The sequence below is a fragment of the Ambystoma mexicanum genome, chromosome 9 (assembly GCF_040938575.1).
Source record: "Ambystoma mexicanum isolate Mex_15411 chromosome 9, UKY_AmexF1_1, whole genome shotgun sequence".
NCBI lineage: Eukaryota > Metazoa > Chordata > Amphibia > Caudata > Ambystomatidae > Ambystoma > Ambystoma mexicanum.
This window is the reverse complement of record NC_090931.1, coordinates 608345261-608365817: the sequence shown is the minus strand read 5'-3', so window position 1 is coordinate 608365817 and position 20557 is coordinate 608345261. Positions and strand designations below refer to the sequence as shown.

The following is a 20557-nucleotide window of genomic DNA, read 5'->3' as shown; positions in this document are numbered from 1 at the left end:
GGCTTTTTTTGCTTTCCGGATTTCGGCCTTGTACTGATAAAGCTGTCGGGCCATGGTGGCCTTGGTCTCCTGGGGTTTGTCTTTCTGCTATTTGCGTTCTAGGTATTTATATAGTTGTTTAGTGGTTTTCAATTTAGGAGTGAACCATCTGGGGAAGAGGCCACGGCGGGTTGATGGTTTGCAAGGGGGTGTGAGCCACATCAGAGGTACGTTGAGCCATGAGTCAAATGCTTCAGGGGTAAGTTGTTTATTGAGTTGGCAGGTAGGTGGTGGAGACTGGAGGAGTGCGTTGGCTAGGTCCGGGACGATTATTAGTTTTTTCCAGCATTTGCGTAGATTCGGAGGTTCAGATTCAAGTACCGGAAGGGGGTCAGGTGAGCGAATGGCGAACGAGAGAATAAAGTGATCGGACCAGATGATAGGGGTGGTGGTGGGGTTTAAATGAATCAGGGTGTCGGAGCTAAAGATGGCATCAAGGGTGTGTCCTTTATAGTGAGTCGGGCCAATTATGTGAGGCATTCTTCATTTGAGAAAAACGAACCTTTTTTCAGGCATTTCTCGACCATTGGGAGCTGTTGGACGCTGTTGGACGCTGTGCCTGTGCCGGGAGTAAGCGCTGGGAGTCGTCATCACTCGCGCACCCACAGGCAGCCACAGATTAGCATTCGCTTCCTGGAGGAGGCGGAGCTTTGTGGATCACGTGACCGATCACGTGACATCCTCTGCCACAAAAGCAGAGACAACGCACCCTCGCGGCGTTGAGCCCGATAGGAGTAGAGGGCGCCGGCTGTTGTGTGGCTGTTCGGTGGCGTGGTGCGCATACCCCTACACCTGACCCCCACTCAAAACAGCTGCCGGGATGAAATCATTCCTTGCGGCTCCAAATAAGTCGGAGACGGGTTTGAGAACAAGGCTGCAGGTAAGGCAAAGACTGGCGTCACTCCCAGGGGTGACTGAGAGTAATGATTATCCCCAAAAATCGCAAATGATGAAACAGACTCGCTTACCATTCTGTAAAAAGCGAAAAAGCGGTTCTGTGGGGGATATTACAGACATGGGGAGTTTTAGCCCCTCTATGAGATCAAAATTAGACACACTCTTATTAGTACCAAATACGCCGACTCAACCAATGGCCTGTACGGTTCCTTCACTTGATGAGCCAACACCCCAGACAATCGGAGGTCAAGCTCAACCAATAAAACTCAAAAGATCATTAGATCAGGTAAAGGGATGTTCGCACCTTAGTGGGGAGCCAGATGGAAACCACCATTGTGAGAGGGGCACTCCTCCTAATGATTATTCTATGAACCCAGCTGAGCCCCATCTCCCACTGGAAGATCGACCAGGGGAGACTTGGGATAATCTCGACAATATGGGACTTGAGGAAATAATCGAAGGACAGATTCCTGAAAGTAACCTAGAGGTGAGAGAGGCGATACTGGGGTCTCCTAGTGAAGAGATCCGCTCTTCGGACGAACTAGGTGAAGACCCGATACATAGATCAAATCAAACAGGCATTGAACTTGAGGTAAGTATGGAAGGCTCACAAGAGTTTGGGGAAAAGCCATGTATAAGTACTTCCCCTAAACTACCGAGAGAAACGGCAAATAATCTGGAGGTGGAGAGGGAAACACCCAATTACATGAGCAAGGATCCTCAAGTGCTAGAGGACCCTGGAGGTCACTGGGAAGACCATGAAATGGCCCAATGGGAAAAAGCCATCGTCGATCCTACAACTGTCAAGGAGGGGAAAATATCACTACTGAACCCAAGGGGGTCAAATTTAGAAACTTTTGACATTTTTCAACCCTATAGAGAAGATAACTATGCTCCTTTAACTAAGGTCAAAAGCATTCAGAAAACACAAGAGGGAAACCAGGTTGCCCACCAAGACCCAAAACGAAAAAAAGTCACCGAGAGTGGCTGTACATACGGGCACTTTGAAAAGTTATCATTTGAAGTGCCCGTTTGTAATGAGAACTACCCTCCACAAAATTGCCTAGTTAAGCAAGGTCCAATGGAAACGGAAGGGATGACCCCCCCAGGTACTCCAGAGACTAGCAGAAACTTGATGCAATCACCTATAAAATTGACTAACTTAAGCCTGGCAAATAAAATCAAGCATGATATCATGATACTGACGGGGAAAATCGAAAGGGAAAAAAGGAGAAGCTTTTCCCTAATAAATGAGAGGATGGCCGCTCTGGACAGGGATCAAACCAAAGGGGGACCCTGTATGATGGATGACGCGAAGACTACTTTGAACCCCCAGTCACCCACCAATCAACTACTAGAGACCAACTTCGAGAAAATCAAATCCATTTCAGATAAGAGACATCAAGACCCTAAGGGACAACAAATGGCCAACGATCACAATAGGGCATCGGAAATGACACAGACCTCGATAATGGATGAGATAATGACACCGCCAGCTTTCCTTCAAAAAGATCAAATAATACAACTTATCAGTGAGGCCTGTGCAATCGAGAGAGCTAAGGACAGTGAACATATTCAAAAAGTGGTGATGACCTCATTGAATATTTCGCTGGCTCCTTTTCTGAAACTATATGAAGTCATTAAAGATTCAGTCCAAGAGGTAACCACGACGATTCTGCAAATTAAGGAAACAAATCGGCAAACGGGCCTCTCTCTACAGAATTTAAACTCAAGAGTAGATAAAGAAGCAGAACAAACTCAGACTTGGCAAAATCGTCTGGGTGACTTGGCCAGAAGGGATGCTAGTGATAAATCACTCCTTATGGAAGCAGTATTAGAAGACTGTAAATGGATGATATCCCAGCACAAACAAAGTAAATTGGACCAGCAAGTTGCAGAACAGCCAAACCGAGGTAACGGGCCAATGAAATTGAAACAAGGAAAAGTCACTAAGCCCATCGAACCAGAACAGCGATGTGGAGATGTAATTCTCATCTCACCGAGCAGTAAGGAGGGCCAAAAACAAGACAAGCCACCCATAAAAGAGCAATTGAACTTTGCTATCTTTGCAGGTACGGATAATAAATCCAAGGAACACCAACCTGAAACCTTGCCTGCAAATAATTTCAAGGAAAAGGGGAAAAAAACCAAAAACGAAACACTTAAACGAAAGGTGAATGGATCAAGAGCTTTCCTGAGGAATCTAAGAACACCACCAAGAAGGGAAAACCCACAGTGTACCAAGAAGCCAAGAAGAGAACTCGTGATGGGTGTCTTGGATTGCATAGAAGCCGAGGGGGAAATTGCGTCAAAAACATCTGTGGGATCAGTAGATGAAAAAATGGAGGACTTGGAACAATCAGCCGTTTTGAGTGATTTAATCGAACTTCTCTCAAATAACAGTGATGAAGAGGGGTGGGGAAACATCACGCCGTCAGAATGGAAAACAATTGACAACTGGGATAGGGACGAGCTAAACTGCCACTTGAAGGACAAGCAGACTGAGAAAAAGGATCGATCTAGTAAACCTAGGGAAGAAACAGAAAAAAGTATGATTTCGCCTTGGTATGATTATGACATGGAAATAGAATATTCGAGGTTTAAAACACTAGAAGAAAAAAGGAGAGAGTTGGCGCATAAGGGAAAAACCGTCCACTTTGAACCAAGGAAGCATAATCTAAAACAAAGAAGTCACAGTAGAGAAAAAGATCGTATGGGCAGTAAGACCAGTAGAAAGTTATTAACTGATAAGCAAACACCCTCCACCAAAGACCACCTTGTGAAACTGGGAAGTACATCGAAGGGGCCGAGGAAGGCCCTTTTGAATAGATGCTACGTGATGTCTCTATGCAAACAAACTCCAGCGCTCAGAGCGATTTCAGCTGACGATATAAGAATTGTGGAATTCCCAAAAGAAGGAAGGATGGATCAAGTAATATTACATCTCGTCTCAAAGGAAGTAAAACAAAAATTCCTAAAAGCTGAAGATTGCCTTAAACTAAAGGGCTATCGACTGGAGGACGTACATTTCGGTAGTCAACTGAAGAACCCAAAAGAAACAACAAGGGGCAAAGGGAGACCCAGGGAAGTGGAGAGGGAGGACGGCAATAATAAAAAATATATGGTGAAGGACTATAATAATAAAGGACGAGATATGGAGGAATTGGGGAAAAGGTCCAGAAAACTAAGTGACAAAGTGAAGGTGGTGGAAATAAAGAGTGATACTAAATCTCAGAAAGCAAATTCCACCTTGATGAAGTTCTCAGATGAGAATTTGAAAAACCTGAGATTTACGGTGGATAACTCGGATAACCCAAAGAAGGGTAATTCTACATTGAATAAAAAAGGCCTGAAAGCGAATGAGCGGCCTGAACCAAAGAACACGAGCACCACTAAGAAGAATCAATAGAGTGAGGAGGCCCGGCAAAGATCGGTCTCTTGTGCCTCATGGAATACCCGAGGCTTTCAACACTTATTTTCTAAGGAAAGTGATTTCCTGGCTGCCTACGATCTAATTTCGATCCAGGAGTCGTGGCTGCGTGAAGCACCTACGTGTGAAGGCTATGAAGTCTACTTTAATCCGGCTAAGAAAGGCCCTAGAGGTAGACCTTATGCAGGCCTCATGGTATTAAAGAAATTGGACTCGTCACTACAAGTTTTGGAACATGTGATCCCAAATCCCTATGTGCAGATATTAACAATCAACCTAAAAGAAGACACTAAGGAGAACTTTGAGAACATGACAAATAAACAACAAAAGAAAAAAATGGCGACGATGACTCTAATCAATACCTATTGGAGTGAAAATATGCCGAACCAGGAAAATTATCTAAAAACCATCATGAATGCAATAGATAAATCTATGATGGAAGACAAAGAACGGCTAATTCTACTGAACGGGGATCTGAATATCAAACTCCTTGACAAGAAGGGTAAAATAAGAGATATAGAAAATCTACGAGGTAAAGAAAGTCTCTGGACAAAGGAAATGTCTACTCGTGATATGAGGATGTTAAACAGTCAGACGCAAGGTGATCTAATGGGTGCGAATACATGGCATAGCGGTAAAACAGGGGCCTGTTTAGATTACTGCTTTGTCGGAAACAACACGCTACCCTGGATCAAAACATTTACAATAATCAAACAAGCAAATAGCGATCACAGCCTCTTGAGAACTGAACTAGTATGGAATACTACATTACCACCATCGATGAAAAAATGGAAGGAAACAGAAGTATCCTGGGGAAGAAACCAACAGAGACTTAGAAATCAAGTTATACCGAAGCTGGTCAAAGACTTTAAAGAAGCGGGTAATAAAGGCGATGAGACAGTAGAATATAAATGGCTCCTGGAAGCTTTTGTGGTTAAGTATGATCCAGCAAAAGTGAATAAAATTGAAAGAAAACATGCGTACGATGATTCTGTGGTCACTAAAAGGAAGCAATATAGAGCAGAACTTAAACGTATTAAAAAAGAAAATTCCCCGGTGAAAGAGATTCTCCTGCGGAAATGCCGGCAAACTTATAAAAACTGGCTGCGCTCGACCCGCTTCTTAAGAACTCAAAGAGACGCGGAAAAAATGCTGGCGGCACTATCTACCAACAACTCAAGAAGTACCTGGGACTTAATTAATAATAGAGATCTAAATCAGTCGGCAATTGGTGTAAATCAAGTCTGAGGAAGACTGGTATCGGCACTATAGTGAACTGTTTAAGGGGAAAACCATGGGTACACCAGCAGAAAAAAGTAATACGAGTTCAGCATGGGATTTCGAGTTTGACAAAGAAGATATACGGATGCTTATTAAAAAGCTCAGCAGCTCCAGGGCAACCGGTCCGGATGGCATTTCCAACAAAAAACTAAAAGAGAACTGCGGAGATTGGACTGATTTGATCTATGCCCTTTTCAAAAGAATAGCAAAAAAAAAGCAAATTCCAACAACATGGACGGAGGCGTATATAGTTCCCATCTTCAAAAAAGGGGATCGATCTAACCCCAAAAATTATAGGCCAATAGCCTTGTTAGACTCTATTGGGAAACTCTTTGCGGCCATCCTATTAATGAACCTAAAAAAATGGGCCACAAGAATCAACATCCTAGACGAAAGACAAACCGCCTTTATAAGCGGGGTGGGGACATCTCTAAACCTGTTCTTGTTAAACCTCTTGAAAGCTAAGGCCTTGAAAGACAATGTAACAACTTATCTGGCTTTCATTGATCTTCAACAGGCATTTGACAGTATCAACAGAGAGCGACTATGGTCGAAATTGAGAAACTGGGGATGCCCGAACGCCCTGTTGGCAGCAATCCAAGCGCTATATTCCAATACCTCAATCCAGGTCCAAATTACTACTAATGGAGGGCTATCTAGAAAAATCTATACCACTCGGGGAATCAAACAAGGATGTGCTCTGGCTCCCTTTCTATTTGTTCTCTATATGGCGGATATGAAGACATCCCAAGAAAGGATCCGTGCGTTCCCTCCAAAAGTGAACGGTATGGATGTCCCGTGGATGTTATACGCAGATGATGCAGTATTTGCAGATCAGACCCCTATTGGTCTGCAACGGAGAATTGAAGCTTTCAACAAATATCTGAAAGAAAATGACATGCAAATCAATGCAAAGAAATCAATGATACTGTGCATGAAATCGAGTCGTGGAAAAAAACCTGCAGGGAAACGACAGATATGGATGCTGGATCAAGAGAAACTTGAAGTGGATACTTCCATCTACCTGGGTATTAGGATAAATAAAAATTGCAATGAACAAGCACAATACACCCTTATTCGAGAGAAACTCGCAGCGCTAACTAATCAAGGAATCCTACTGCACTATAAATATGGAAAATTTTCGCTGCAGCCAATTATCACATTTTATAAGCAAAAGGTGGTTGCAGTGTTAACATATGGAGCAGAGGCACTTTTGTCTTTGGGATGGGAAAGTTGGAATCTGTGCGAGGCCTACTTTTGGCGAAGGATCCTACATCTTCCGAATTCATTGCCCTTAGTCCTGATAAGATCGGAACTCAGACTTCAATCTATGGTTTCAATCACGGTGTGGAAATCTCTTTCATTATTTCGGAAGTGTATTTTGGACAATCCGGCACAGCCATTTAATGTTTTAGCAAGACCTGGGTTGCCCAATGAAGATATAATTTTCCAGGAATGGAAGAAGAGATGTGAGGATACCTTAGAACATCTAGGTATCTCACTGGAAATTCTAAAGTGCAATCCTGACAAGGCCAAAAGAATCCTGCGGGAAAAAGACTGGGAGGAAACCCAGGTCACTAAATTAGCAGGAAACTGGGCTCACAACATCGTCTGGGAACGCAAAGCATTAAATATTCTCCCACCATATCTTCAGAAATTTCCATCTAAACATTACAGAGATCTGCTATTACGATGTAGATTAAATATCTGGCATTCCCGAGAGGTTAAGCTGAGAAGAAGGCTCATTGGAAAAGCATCAGCAATCTGCAGGTTCTGCAAAATGAAGGACCAACTTGAATCAGTGCGACACGTGATGCTAACATGCCCGGTTCTGATACCAAAGCGATTAGCGTTTTTGGGCAACTATATAAACAACATCACGATGGAAACAGAAGAAGAATACTGGGAACGCCTTCTAACAGCAGATAAGGTGGGTCGTACTATTGACGCACTAAAGTTTGTCGAATCCCTAAATCTGGACCAGGAAGAAACGGAATTGGAGGAGAAAATAGGAGCCCAAAAGACTACTGGATGCATCTGTTACGATAAAGGGCTTCCATTGGAAGGATAACTAAACCGATTGGAACTCAAATAATACTTTAGAAGAGGAACTTTGAACTCTTGTTTCTCGGACTCCTATTTGAGGCTATTTGAGGCCTGTTAAAGGTTTACCTACGATTAACCAATAAAACATTAAAAAAAAAAAAAAAAATTTATGTGAGGTTGGAGGTTAATTGCGTCTAATTCGTCAACCAGAGAGTGTGTCATAGGGTTGGTGGGGATGTCAAGCCATATGTTGAAGTCTCCAAGAAGGGTTAGGCTTGGATGGTTTAGTTGAAGGGTGGCCATAGCGTCGCAGAGTTTGTTTGCAAATTGTCTGTCGTAGCCAGGGGGTCTGTAGATTATTAGGAAGCTGTGTGAGAGCGATGGGGAGAGGGATAGTTTAATGAGGAGAGATTTGCAGGAAGGAATGGAAGGTTGGTTGTCGATGACTGAGGCGTGAAGAGAGATTTAAAGCCGAATGCTACTCCCCCCTCCTCTGGAGGGATGGTTCAGTGGGATGAGGGAGTAGTCAGGGGGGAAGGCTTCATTAGCGATTGGGGCAAAGTCGTCAGAGAACCAAGTTTCGGTGATGAAAACCAGGTCTGGTTTGTCAGAGGCGAGGAGGTCAAAGATGCAGTGTCTGTTTTTTGCTACGGATCGGGCATTAAATAGGATGCAGTTCACATCGGCAGGCTAGGTTGGTCTCGGAGCCGGAGCAGAAGGGGGTGGAGGCAGAGAGGGTGGAAGCTGAAGATGGGGCGGGGAAAGGTTGGTGATGATCGGTGGGAATAGTGGGCGAGCAGGAAAAATGGCGGGTTTCGGGCGGGATTGGGTGGCTGGGTGTGTTAGGATGATCGGGTTTGGTTTGGGGGATTTGAGGGTGGGGTGTGGGCGGTTAGGAATTTCAGTTGCGGTTGGTGAGAAATCGAGGGAGAGGGGTTTCAGGAAGGGTGAGGCCACGGGGGAAGGAGGTGATTGGGGGAATGAGGTGGTGGGTCGAGACAGGCGGGGCGAAGAGTGCTGAGAGATTGAGGGGGACCAGGTACGTTTCCTCTTTAGTCTCTTTGTTGTGCTTGGAGTGTGAGAGGGTGGGGGGAATCGGAGGGGGAGAGGGCTGTGGCTTCGGTTCTAGCTAGGGCTAGGTGTGCAGTTTTTAGTGAGGGGAAAAGGTGCGGTCGGGGGGAAGGTGGTGGGGGTTTGTGGGCAGGGCGGGGTGTGCATGGTATGATAGTGAGGGGAGCGGGCATGGTTAACGTTGACTGGTTGGTGGTGCGATTTGTGGTAGGAGTGGTCTTAGAGTGGTTGGCTCGCCATCGAGCTCCTCTGGCTTGGTGTTTGGAGAGGGGAATGGTAGGGAATGCGAAGGAGGGTGGGATGCTTTGGGAAGGGACGGACGGGAAGGAAGGGAGAACGTGGAGTGGGGGCGGTCCACGGTGGTCATTTCCGACAAGCTCTGATGGAGTGGGTGTACTCATGCTTGGTACGGGCTTTTAGGTGGAATTTAGGAGGGCTTTCTAATTGTAGTTTTTAAATTCAGAGGGGGCACACTTCCAAGTTCAGTTTGCAGAGAGATGATATTAGACTATTAGGTACACTTCTAGATTCAACTGTACACAGCGATGGTATCAGGCTATTATGTACTATTAGGTATGCTTCTAAATTCAACTGCACACAGAGGTGGTATTAGGTCTACCTCTAGGTTCAATTTTGTATAGATTGGATATTAGACTATTAGGCACACCTCTAGATTCAACTGTACATAGGGATGATATTAGGTCTACCTCTATATTCAATTTTTATAGAGATATTAGGTCAATCTCTAGATTCAGTTTTGTATAGACGGGATATTAGACTATTAGGCACACTTCTCTCAATTTGACTTTATACAGGGAGGATTAGGCATGAATCTAAAATTAATTTTGTACAGAGAGGTTATCAGGGGGATTAGTCGGTTCAACCAGGCACGGTATTAGACTATTAGGATATTGGGCCCACATCTAAATTCAACTTCTACAGAGAGTCTATTGGGCACACTTCTATATTCAACTTTCACAGAGATGCCATTGGGTACACTCCTAAAGTCGGCTTCTAAGTGCACTTCTAAATTCAACTTTCACCTTGAAGTTATTGGGCATACTTCTAAATTCAACTTCTAAATGTACTTCTAGATTCAATTTTCACAGGAGGCTATTGGACATACTTCAAAATACAACTTTCACAGAGGGGCTATTGGGCATACTTCTAAATTCACAGAGAGGTTATTGGGCAGATTTCTAAATTCAACTTTCAGTGGGCACAATTCTAAATTCAGCTTTTCAATGAGCGGCTATTGGGCACACTTCTATATTCAACTTTCAATTAGCGGCTTTTGGGCGCACTTCTAAAATCAACTTTCAATGAGCTGCTATTGGGCACACTTAAAATGCACTTTCCATGAGCAGCTATTGGGCACACTTCTAAAATCAACTTTCAATGAGCTGCTATTGGGCATACTTCTAAAATCAACTTTCAATGCGCAGCTATTGGGCACACTTCTAAAATCAACTTTCAGTGAGCAGCTTTTGGGCACACATCCGAAATGTTGAATGGTTGAGTGGTAGGGTAGTATGGAGAAAAGTAATTGCTTCTGTCCCCCCCCTTGCCACACTCACTTGTTGGTGGCTTCTTGCTTCTCCTGCGGATACCTGCAGATATGACCTGGCGCCGTCTCAGTGGGAGGCGTCCTTTGTCTCAGGTCTTTAGCCGATGGGCTGCCGGGCAGAGGGCTGCCCTGGGAGGACTAGCAATGAAAGGGGGACTCTCCTGTTAGGACCAATCAGGGGTGGTGGGCGGCCCGAGGGGAGGGCTGAAAGGAAGCGGGAAGCAGGGGAATGGCAGGGGATGCGGGCTTAGGGGCGCACGGACGAATTTACAGGTACTGGGCCAAAAATAACTAAAAGGAGCAGTTTAGGGTTGATTCACCTGCTCAGTCACCACGGATGGCAAGAAGGAGCGGTAGCACCAGAACAGAGGTAACACCTATGAACGCTGGGCCAATCAGGGAGCAGGTGGGTGGGTCTAGGGGAACCAGGAAGCGGGGACTGCAAGCAGGGCCTGCGGGAGGGAAGGATCGGGGCGTTTGGGCAAAATGGGCAGCAAAATGGAGGCTGGATGGATGGAAAAGGAAAATAAACTCACCAGAGGGGCACAAAGGCAGTGGCAGATTCGCTCAAGGAGCAGGTTGTTAGGAGGAAACGCACACAAACGCTGGGCCAATCAGGGAGCAGGTGGGTGGGACTAGGGGAACCAGGAAGCGGGGACTGCAAGCAGGGCCTGCGGGAGGGAAGGATCGGGGCATTTGGGCAAAATGGGCAGCAAAATGGAGTCTGGATGGATGGAAAAGGAAAATAAACTCACCAGAGGGGCACAAAGGCAGTGGCAGATTCGCTCGAGGAGCGGGTTGTTAGGAGGAAACGCACACGAACACTGGGCCAATCAGGGAGCAGGTGGGTGGGACTAGGGGAACCAGGAAGCGGGGACTGCAAGCAGGGCCTGCGGGAGGGAAGGATCGGGGCGTTTGGGCAAAATGGAGGCTGGATGGATGGAAAAGGGAAACAAAATCACCAGAGGAGCACAAAGTCCGTGGCAGATTCGCTCGAGGAGCGGGTTGTTAGGAGGAAACGCACACAAACGCTGGGCCAATCAGGGAGCAGGTGGGTGGGACTAGGGGAACCAGGAAGCGGGGACTGCAAGCAGGGCCTGCGGGAGGGAAGGATCGGAGCGTTTGGGCAAAATGGGCAGCAAAATGGAGGCTGGATGGATGGAAAAGGAAATAAACTCACCAGAGGGGCACAAAGGCGCTACTTCGAAAGGCAGCAGCGCATTTTGAGATTGAAACTGGTGAAATTACCCCTGATACTGATTTTGTGGAAAAGATCATTAAAGAAAAACCTCCCACTAGTCAAACCATTCCCCTCCTTGCCTCAGTTAAGAGACAAATTACTCCATCGCTGTCCACACCTGCACTGGTAAGAGGGGTCAATCCCAGAATTGAAAAATTGTTTACTCCCTCTCAGTCAGACCCATTCTACATTAGGGGTCACTCAATTTCAGACTCCTTGGTGGTAACTACCACAAGGAAAAGAACGGGGGTTCCGCTGTCAACCAGCAAAGCACCCCCAGACAAAGAAGGAAATAAGCCTCGGCAGCTTTTTCAACCAGAATTGCCAATAATAATACACTACTGGCAAGTTATGCTGATGCCCAATGGGGAAAATTACGGCAAGACCTCGAGGAAGTTCCTGAGCCCTTAAGAACTCGCTTATTGGCCACATTAACAGAAGGAACTCTGGTTAACCAGAGCATCATTAAAAACACTATTGATGCTGCAGAAACGGCTGGCCGTTCTTTAGTGCAGGGAATTCTTCTGAAGCGTTATGTCTGGCTTCGCAATTCCGGTTTTTAGCCAGAAACACAGACGTCACTCATTAACAAACCAATAGAGGAGTCTAACCTCTTTGGGAAGACAGTGGACGACGCACTGGAGACTGCGAAGAAAGAGTTCGACACCCTCAAGGCCTTAGACCAAATCTCAAGGCCTCCCAATAAGCGAGGATTTGGCAACAAACGCTTTTTTCGAGGTATCGCCAACAACAGCAGCAACAACAGCAGTACACTACAGGCAACTGGTCCTCTACTCAGGGAACCAGTGGCCAGTACACGCAAAGAGGACAGCGCCGTGGCAAGGGCAGAGGTCGGGGCCCCACTCCGAGGTTCCCCGGCTACCAACACCAAATGACCCGAAGATCCGGGTCCCCTCCCATGCATCACCGGTCGGGGGCTGGTTAACATCTTTCCTACCAGCATGGGAGGGAATAACATCAGACCGATGGGTATTGTCAACTATAGCCCACGGTACTGTATAGAATTCAGTCGGTCCCCCAAGTACAGACCCCCAAGGGGACGACGCCTGTCATCGGAACACCTCGCCATTCTTCTTCAAGAAGTGGAACTACTGCTACTAAAAGGAGCAATAGAGGTTGTGCCTCTATCACAGGTAACGGAAGGTATTTATTCAGTGTACTTCCTTGTACCCAAAAAGGACTGAACCATGTGCCCTGTACTAGATCTGCGCCCAGCGACAAATTTGTCAAACCTCAAACGTTTTGCATGGTGACCCTACAGGAAGTAATCCCCCTACTTTCGCAGGGAGATTACATGACAACACTGGACATGAAAGATGCATACTTTCATATTTTAATGTTGCCAGCGCACAGAAAATACCTCAATTTCATGAAAAAGGGCAAACACTACGAGTTCAGAGTGCTACCCTTCGGCATAGCGTCCGCGCCGAGGGTATTCACGAAAGTACTGGCAGTGGCAGCGGCCGACCTGCGCAGGTTGTCAGTCCCAGTATACCCTTACCTCGACGATTGGCTCATAACAGGGGATTCTTACGAAACATGCTTCTCAAATACCCAAAAGACTGTAGACCTTTTGTTCCATCTAGGCTTCTCCATCAACGAGAAGAAGTCCAGCCTAGACCCCAGGCAGATCAAACAATTCCTAGGGGCTCTAATTCGAACAAAGGACGGCCTCGTCTTCCCCTCCAACGAGAGGGTCCAAAATATGCTGTTTCAGAACCCTCAATATGTGGCCGGTCGAGAGGTGACGGTGCGCAAAGCAATGCGTTTGCTAGGAATGATGGCGTCATGTATTTATTTGGTACCTCACGCGCGACTGCGCATGCGCCCAATGCAAGAGTGGCTCAACAGCCAGTCGTGTCAGGCCAGCGGACAATGGGATGATGTAGTGGTGGTCTTGCAGGCCTTGGTTCTCTCGCTACGGTGGTGGTCGAAGGAAAACCTTGTAATAGGGAAACCATTCTCCACCTCCGCAGTGGAGGCCACTCTAACCACAGACGCATCCCTCACAGGATGGGGGGCTCACCTATCCCATCAGACTGCACACAGAGTTTGGACTCCGAGCGTAGCGTCCAAACATATAAACTTGCTGGAACTGCTAGCGGTCTTCAAAGCACTGAGGGCTTTCCAGGCACACCTGCAAGGGTGAAGACAGTGATGGTCCTCACAGACAGCACCACAGCCATGTACTATCTGAACAAGCAAGGGGGCACTAACTCTCCAGGACTGTCCAAGCTGTCCCAGAACATCTGGAAGTGGGCTCTGAAACAAATGTTCCTGTTGTTACAACATGTACCAGGGGAACTCAATCTGCTGGCAGACGAACTCAGCAGAGACTTCCCTCTGCCCGCAGAGTACGAATGGCGGTTACAAGAAGACATCGTCTTCGACGTCTTCACACAATGGGGATTCCCAGAAATAGATCTGTTCACAACTCTGGAGAACTCCCAATGCCAAGATTACGCCCCCAGGTACCCCCAGAACCAATCCAAGGGGAAAGGTCCATCGATGCCATGGTCAGGGAAATTTGTTTACGCTTCCACCCCCGCCCGACTCCCCTTCTTATCAAGATAGTGCAAAGGATGCACCTGGAACCAGTTACCATGATACTAGTGCCCCCTATGTGGGCCCGCTAGCCATGGTTCGCTCACTTGATGGAAATATCTCTATCTCCTCCAGTGAAACTTCCCTGCCCGTACAACATGCTTTCACAGGACAATGGCAGAACACTACACCCATGCCCACAGACCCTGAACTTAGCAGCCTGGCTCCTGAGGTCATAGAATTTGGACATTTACAACTCCCCCAAAGATTCATGGACATTCTTAAGGAGGTTAGAAAACCTAACACTCGTTACTGCTATTCCAGCAAATGGAAAAGATTTGTCACCTGGTGTAGAGATAAGAACATCAAACCAGCTGACTGTTCTCCCACACAGGTTCTTTACCTGACTCACTTATTAGACTCAGGTCTGGTCCTTAATTCCATTAAAGTTCATCTAGCCGCACTTTCAGCATACACCACTTCTCAACACAAAGTGTCATGGTGGAAAGTCCCAGTTATTAAGGCCTTCATGGAGGGAGTAAAGACAATACACCCTCCTTTAGCTAACCCAGCTCCCGGATGGGACCTAGATGTGGTACTTACCAGGCTTATGGGCCCACCCTTTGAACCCATGCACAAAGCATCCCTTAAGAACCTCACTCTTAAAACTGCTTTCTTAATAGCGATCACCTCCATTAGGAGAGTGAGTGAACTACAAGCACTCTCTATACTAGACCCCTTTGTAACCGTTCACAAGGATAAGGTGGTTCTACGCACACATCCTAGGTTTGCACCAAAATTCATTTCTAAATTCCATGTCAACCAATCAATAGAACTACCAACATTCTTTCAGAACCCTTCAAGTTTGGGAGAAAAGAGCCTGCATACACTAAATGTACGCAGGGCTGTCATGTTTTACATGGAAAGATCTAGACCTCTGAGAAAGACTAATCAGTTCTTTGTCTCGGTGACAGCAGGAAGAGAAGGAGATGCAGTTTCAAAATCCACTATATCTAGATGGATTGTCCAATGCATCACTCTCTGTTACACTCTTGCTAAGAGAGAACTACCCTTCAAGCCAAGAGCACATTCTACTCGAGGCACTGGGGCTTCCATAGCATTAATTGCAAATGTCCCTCTGGAGTCTATTTGCAAAGCGGCAACCTGGAGTTCTGTACACACCTTTACAAAACACTACTGTCTAGATGCCCACTCTAGATCTGATTCCCAGGTGGGGCAAGCAGTGTTAAGACATCTATTTTCTACTGTTCCTTCTCACAACCCTCCTCCAACTCCGGGTACTGCTCGCTATTCTATGCACAGCATGTGATTCTAAGCAGATTAACAAACATCAGAAGACAATGCATTACTTACCGTAAAAGCATTTCTGATGGTTGTATCTGCTTAGATTCACTTTCCTCCCAGCTCGGTTGGAAGGGACATAGACATCCTTACCTTTCTCTCTTTTCTGTACTCACTCGCGTCTGATAGGCTCCCTCAGGGCAGAAAAAATACAAACAGAGGGACCTCGACGTGTGAGGGATTGTGGGTACACTGCACGTCACTATAGGGATAGTGTTACAGATACGCCTTGCCGTCGTCCCCTTTTCGACTACGAAAAACAAAATGCAATACTCCGCAGTGACCACTGGATGTCGGACTATGCACAGCATGTGAATCTAAGCAGCTACAACCATCGAAATGCTTTTACGGTAAGTAATGCATTGTCATTCTTTTAAAGTAGGCCGTTTTTGGAGTCCTACTAATTAACATTACCAACTGTAGGAAGGTTGGGGGCTGTTTCTTTCTCGTGTGCCGGGCCAGGGCAGATGGACTGTGGAAAATGTTAAACGAGCTTCACTGTTAGTCTGGGCAAGAAGAGACCACAAACACACAGAGAAAGATGGAGGCAGCTTGCCTTGCTCTGTCACCAGGACCAGAGCTGCAGGGGATAACTCGCAAGGAGAATTCTTGACATTTACAGTAAATGTTTAAAAGATGTCACTCAAACATGTAAATGCTCCCTGACGCCAGGCAGGGCCGCAGGTTTTTGCTAGAACTGAACCCAATGGGCCTAATGTTGTCTTTTCTGTATGGAAAATTATCTTGCGTTCAAATGTTTTCACCAATGTACTAAATACAAATATAAATGATGAATGGCCTTATGTTGGTTTGAGATCTTGTTTATTTTATATGTTGCCTTGAATTCAGGAGAGAGGAAAGACAATCCCTTGTACGGTTTCTTGTCCCCAAGAATCACTATGTGCCAGTCTATATGATCTCTTGGTGACACATCATTAGCGTACCTTACCCTTCTGAGAACTAATGCATCCTTTGAGTACTAATGTATAAATACAGGTATACATCCCTCTGTTTTGTGCCATCGTATTTTGGTACTACTTTATGCAGGTGCAAGCTCTTTGGTCATGTGTCCCCATAGTACTGGTGTACTTTGGTGTGCATTCCTTGCATGTTTGATCACCTATTGCAAGTATACATACCATCAAGACAGTTAGGGTTAGTCTACGACCGTCTTAATTGAAACAGCTGTGTGGGGGGGAATTGGCTGTCCTCGTACTAACAGATCTGAAACAAACTATCTGGACCATTAAGGGCACCAGCAGACACATTATTTTGACGAAAGCCCTGCAGTTGTTTCTAGTCACCCGTGCCTTTAAAGGTGCACATAGCTCTTGTCTCAGACTCAACATTACCTGAAGCTGGGTGGCTACTCTAGGGTATGCATAATTTTGTATATAACTGCTCTTTTTGTAATGTCTAGTTAAAGCGTGTTCCCATGTCTAGAACACTAGTAGCCCTCGGATAAGCTGTGATCTTCACCCCTCCCTTACCCTTGCCTCTGCCCCTCCCGACCGCTACCCCCAATGTGACTATAAAAAGAATGAAAGCAACCCAGCTTTTAAAGAGATTTTCAGGTCGGTACCTCATACCACTGCTAGGAGAAGTGAAGATAAATTGGGGTCTCCTTTCATGCACAAAACACTAATTAATTAAATGGAAGGAAAGATAAACTAGAGCTCCAGATGGTGTTTATAAATGAATGGATGTTTAGCAGGGAACATGAACTCTATATTGGTGCATTCTTCCTGGGGTTTTAGTAACTCCAGCTGACGGGCTGGAGACCAGAAGATAAACACTAAGATCAGGTTATTCATTTCTTTTGGGACCCCAGAGGTGCATGTAGGCTTTGTGTCTGAGGAGTTATTGCATGTCCAGCTGGTATAGCAGTGGGCTTATTTGCTAGTTTATACATTTCAAAGTTCTCCAAGAACCCACCTGCCCCAAGCAGTGACCGGAGAGACCGTATAAACATAGACTGTATTCAACAGTATGTTGCCATTGTGGTACATTGTCAATGGCAGGAATTAAGCACGTTAAGACCAATACAAAATACTTTAGCCACCTCACAAAGATTAGTGTGTGATGGCCATGCACTACCTGCTCTCTGAGCACTGTTCTAAATTCCCAGTTCTCATGCCTATTAATACAGTGACCCACCTTTTATTTTGTAATTATAGGAATCACCACAAAATTGTGCAGAGCTCTGACTTTTCAAATCTGCTATGTGTAACTAGGACCAATGCTTTTACAACCTTTGTATTAGCCACTTGACTATTACACAAGTGCCTCAAAGAGTTTGGACACCCCTCCTGGAACTATGTGTCTCTTTAAAAAGAAATGTAATTTTCTTTAATTCATAAAACAGAAATCATCGTGCACCTCTTTCTGCATCAATGACGAGCCCTTAAGGACTTGGGCAAACTTTTGCTCTTCTGAACACTTGAAGTCAAGTTACAATTCTTGGTCTGGAGCTTCCCATTAATTTTGAGAGGGGGCAGCACAAGAAAAACCAATGCAGGAACCAAGGAAAAACCTCTTTAATGTTGCTCTAGAATCCTGTATTTCCCGGGGAATGCCTTTTAAAATGTGGGATGGTTTGTGGCTTTGAACGCTTTCCCTCTTATTGTCGCTGTCTTAATCTGAGCATTGTTGACTTGTGCTTTTTATCCTCTAGACTAAGCTGGAGATGCAGAAGGCTCTCCAGCAAGATGCCACGGTGTACGAGTATGACAGCGTCTACGATGAGCTGCAGAAGAAGAAGGAGGAGAACAATGCTGCGCAAATGCTGTCTACCAAAGAGAAAAAGGTACTTAAGTCATCTAGTACAGGAACAAATTCCCACTGCTGCTATAAGAGAGATGCCAGAATGGCAGGGAGAACGTAAGGTCAGAGTGTAGGCCTGTGACAAACAGTGTGTGTGATCTAGTGCTTGAATAGCAGGTGTATCTCAAGCCAAAACAGAGGATATTAGCAGATCTTTGAAGATTCTACTATCAGGATTGAATTTGTTGTTATCGTTCATAATGCAGTAATTTTAGCAGTGCTGTATGTGGATCCAAGTTCTGCAACACCATGGGCTTCTTTGCAAAGGATGTAAATGCTTTGGGAGAGCCATGAGGTTTCCCTTCGAGGTGTAGCAGGTGTGCTGTTGGCCAGGAAAAAGACATATTGAAAGATTTGTATATGTCTCCTCGTAAGGCGGCTGTAGATCAAGGTTGAGGTGCATCAAGGGGAGTGGTTTGCTTACAAGTCCAAGTGTATCACTTGTGCTATAGAGCTGTGTGAATGGATCTTTCTCCTGATGTCTATGGGCCATGTTGGCAGTGTTGTTTGTTTACCTTGTCCTTAGCCCAAGTACATCCAGAGCCTGCTGCAGGCAGTGGAGGTGAGGAAGAAGGAGCAGGAGAAGCGCATGGAGAAAAAGATCCAGAAGGAGCGTGAGGCTGAAGGAGCAGAGTTTGAGGACAAGGAGGCTTTTGTCACTTCTGCCTACAAGAAGAAGCTGGAAGAACGGGCAGAGGAGGAGGAGCAGGAGAAAAGGGAGGCTGCAATTGAGGGTAAGCATCACAACCCTGCTTTTGGTTGCAGCAACTTCTCCACTTCAGATTATTGCACTGATCACATACTCTAATCGATCTGGTTATTTTTCCTAACTCACACATTTCAAAGAATGCAAGTAAATGAAGGAAAACCTGCCTGTAATGGGCATATTGCTTACTGTTTATGGTTGTTACCTATACTTGCTTGATACATTCCTCATTCGTGAAAAGAGCTGCCTCCCAAACATGACAAGCACTGCAAATTGGTGGCAAGATTTTGGAAAATCCCACACCAGTTTTATCTTTACTTTTAGTAATTAGCCTTTTTATTACACAGGTACTGGGATTATTGATTGCAGCATTTGAAGTAACTATGACACATGCTTGGGGGAGTGATAAGAATTGTTTTGACGAAGGTACAGGGTCAGCACACTACGTTGGAATCACCTGGAAGAGGGTAGGTGATTGGTTTTTGGAGGCCCTAGGGGCTGTGATCCATCACACGCAACACATTATTGGACCAGTGGTGATCTACAGGACATAACCAGGTCCTACACCCCAGCCCTGCTTTCAGTATCCATCCAAAGACTCCTGAAACCAATGAGCCTACGAAAACAGTATCCTATTTTTAGAGAGTCTGCTGGTTCCACAGGATCCAAGGGCAGGTCCTGCAAACAGACAAGAGGATGCTTGATAACATATGCGTGGTCAGTGAAGCGAACTGGGGAGAAACAAATGAACAAAGATGAGTGGGAGGGAGCAGGGTAAGGACAGGTGCTGGTGGGGGCTGGGAGGGAAGTGCCAAGGGGGAGATTGCTAGTGTTGACTGGGTAGAGGGCCTGGTAACCTGTGAGATTCTTGAAGAACCAGGCTGCCAGTCTCAGCGGCAGTGGGGTGATTAGCAGGGAAGGGAAAGACGGAAAGGGGTGGTGAAAAGCAGTTTTGAGAAGTTTCTGGAACTTAAGGAGGCCCATCTCAAGTTTGAGAAGAGAAGGGAGGCTGTTCCAAAGAGAAGCACCAGCTGAAGAGAGCGACCTGCCCCCCCAGTTGGAGAGGCGTTTGACAAGCAACCTCCATCTTTCCATCACCAACACTCTTGACATTCTTGCCCCAGTCATGAGGATCCGTCTGAAGCCTGCCTCAAAATGTAATACTTGCTACGACACCGAACTTGCAGCGCTGAAACGAAAGTGCAGGGCAGCAGAACGGAAGTGACAAACCTCAGGCTCATCCTCTGACAAACTGGCCTGCTGCCTGCTTCAAAGGCTATACAGACTTGCCATCCGTGCAAGTAAAAGAGCACACATTCAGGCACAAGTCTCCAGCACATTCACTAACATGGCTGAACTTTTCAAAATCTGCAGGGAACTAGCCAACCCATCCGCAGTCTCCTCCGCCCCTTCTCCTTCCCAGGCCCTGTGCAATGCACTGGCCTCACACTTTGCCAGCAAAACTCAGGACATTCTAACATCCCTCTCTACTCTCCCTCACATCCCATCCCACTTCTCCCCCACCGCACT

The 20557-nt window shown here is 45.9% G+C and overlaps 1 protein-coding gene across 1 annotated transcript in view; it reads left to right on the top strand.

Moving 5' to 3' along the window:
* NSRP1 (nuclear speckle splicing regulatory protein 1) overlaps nucleotides 1-20557 on the top strand; it is a 469150-nt gene that overhangs the window by 329278 nt on the left and 119315 nt on the right. The window contains exons 4-5 of the mRNA XM_069615252.1: nucleotides 18173-18304; nucleotides 18848-19055. Of these exons, the coding sequence (XP_069471353.1) occupies nucleotides 18173-18304; nucleotides 18848-19055 (340 nt within the window). The remainder of the gene's footprint in view (nucleotides 1-18172; nucleotides 18305-18847; nucleotides 19056-20557) is intronic.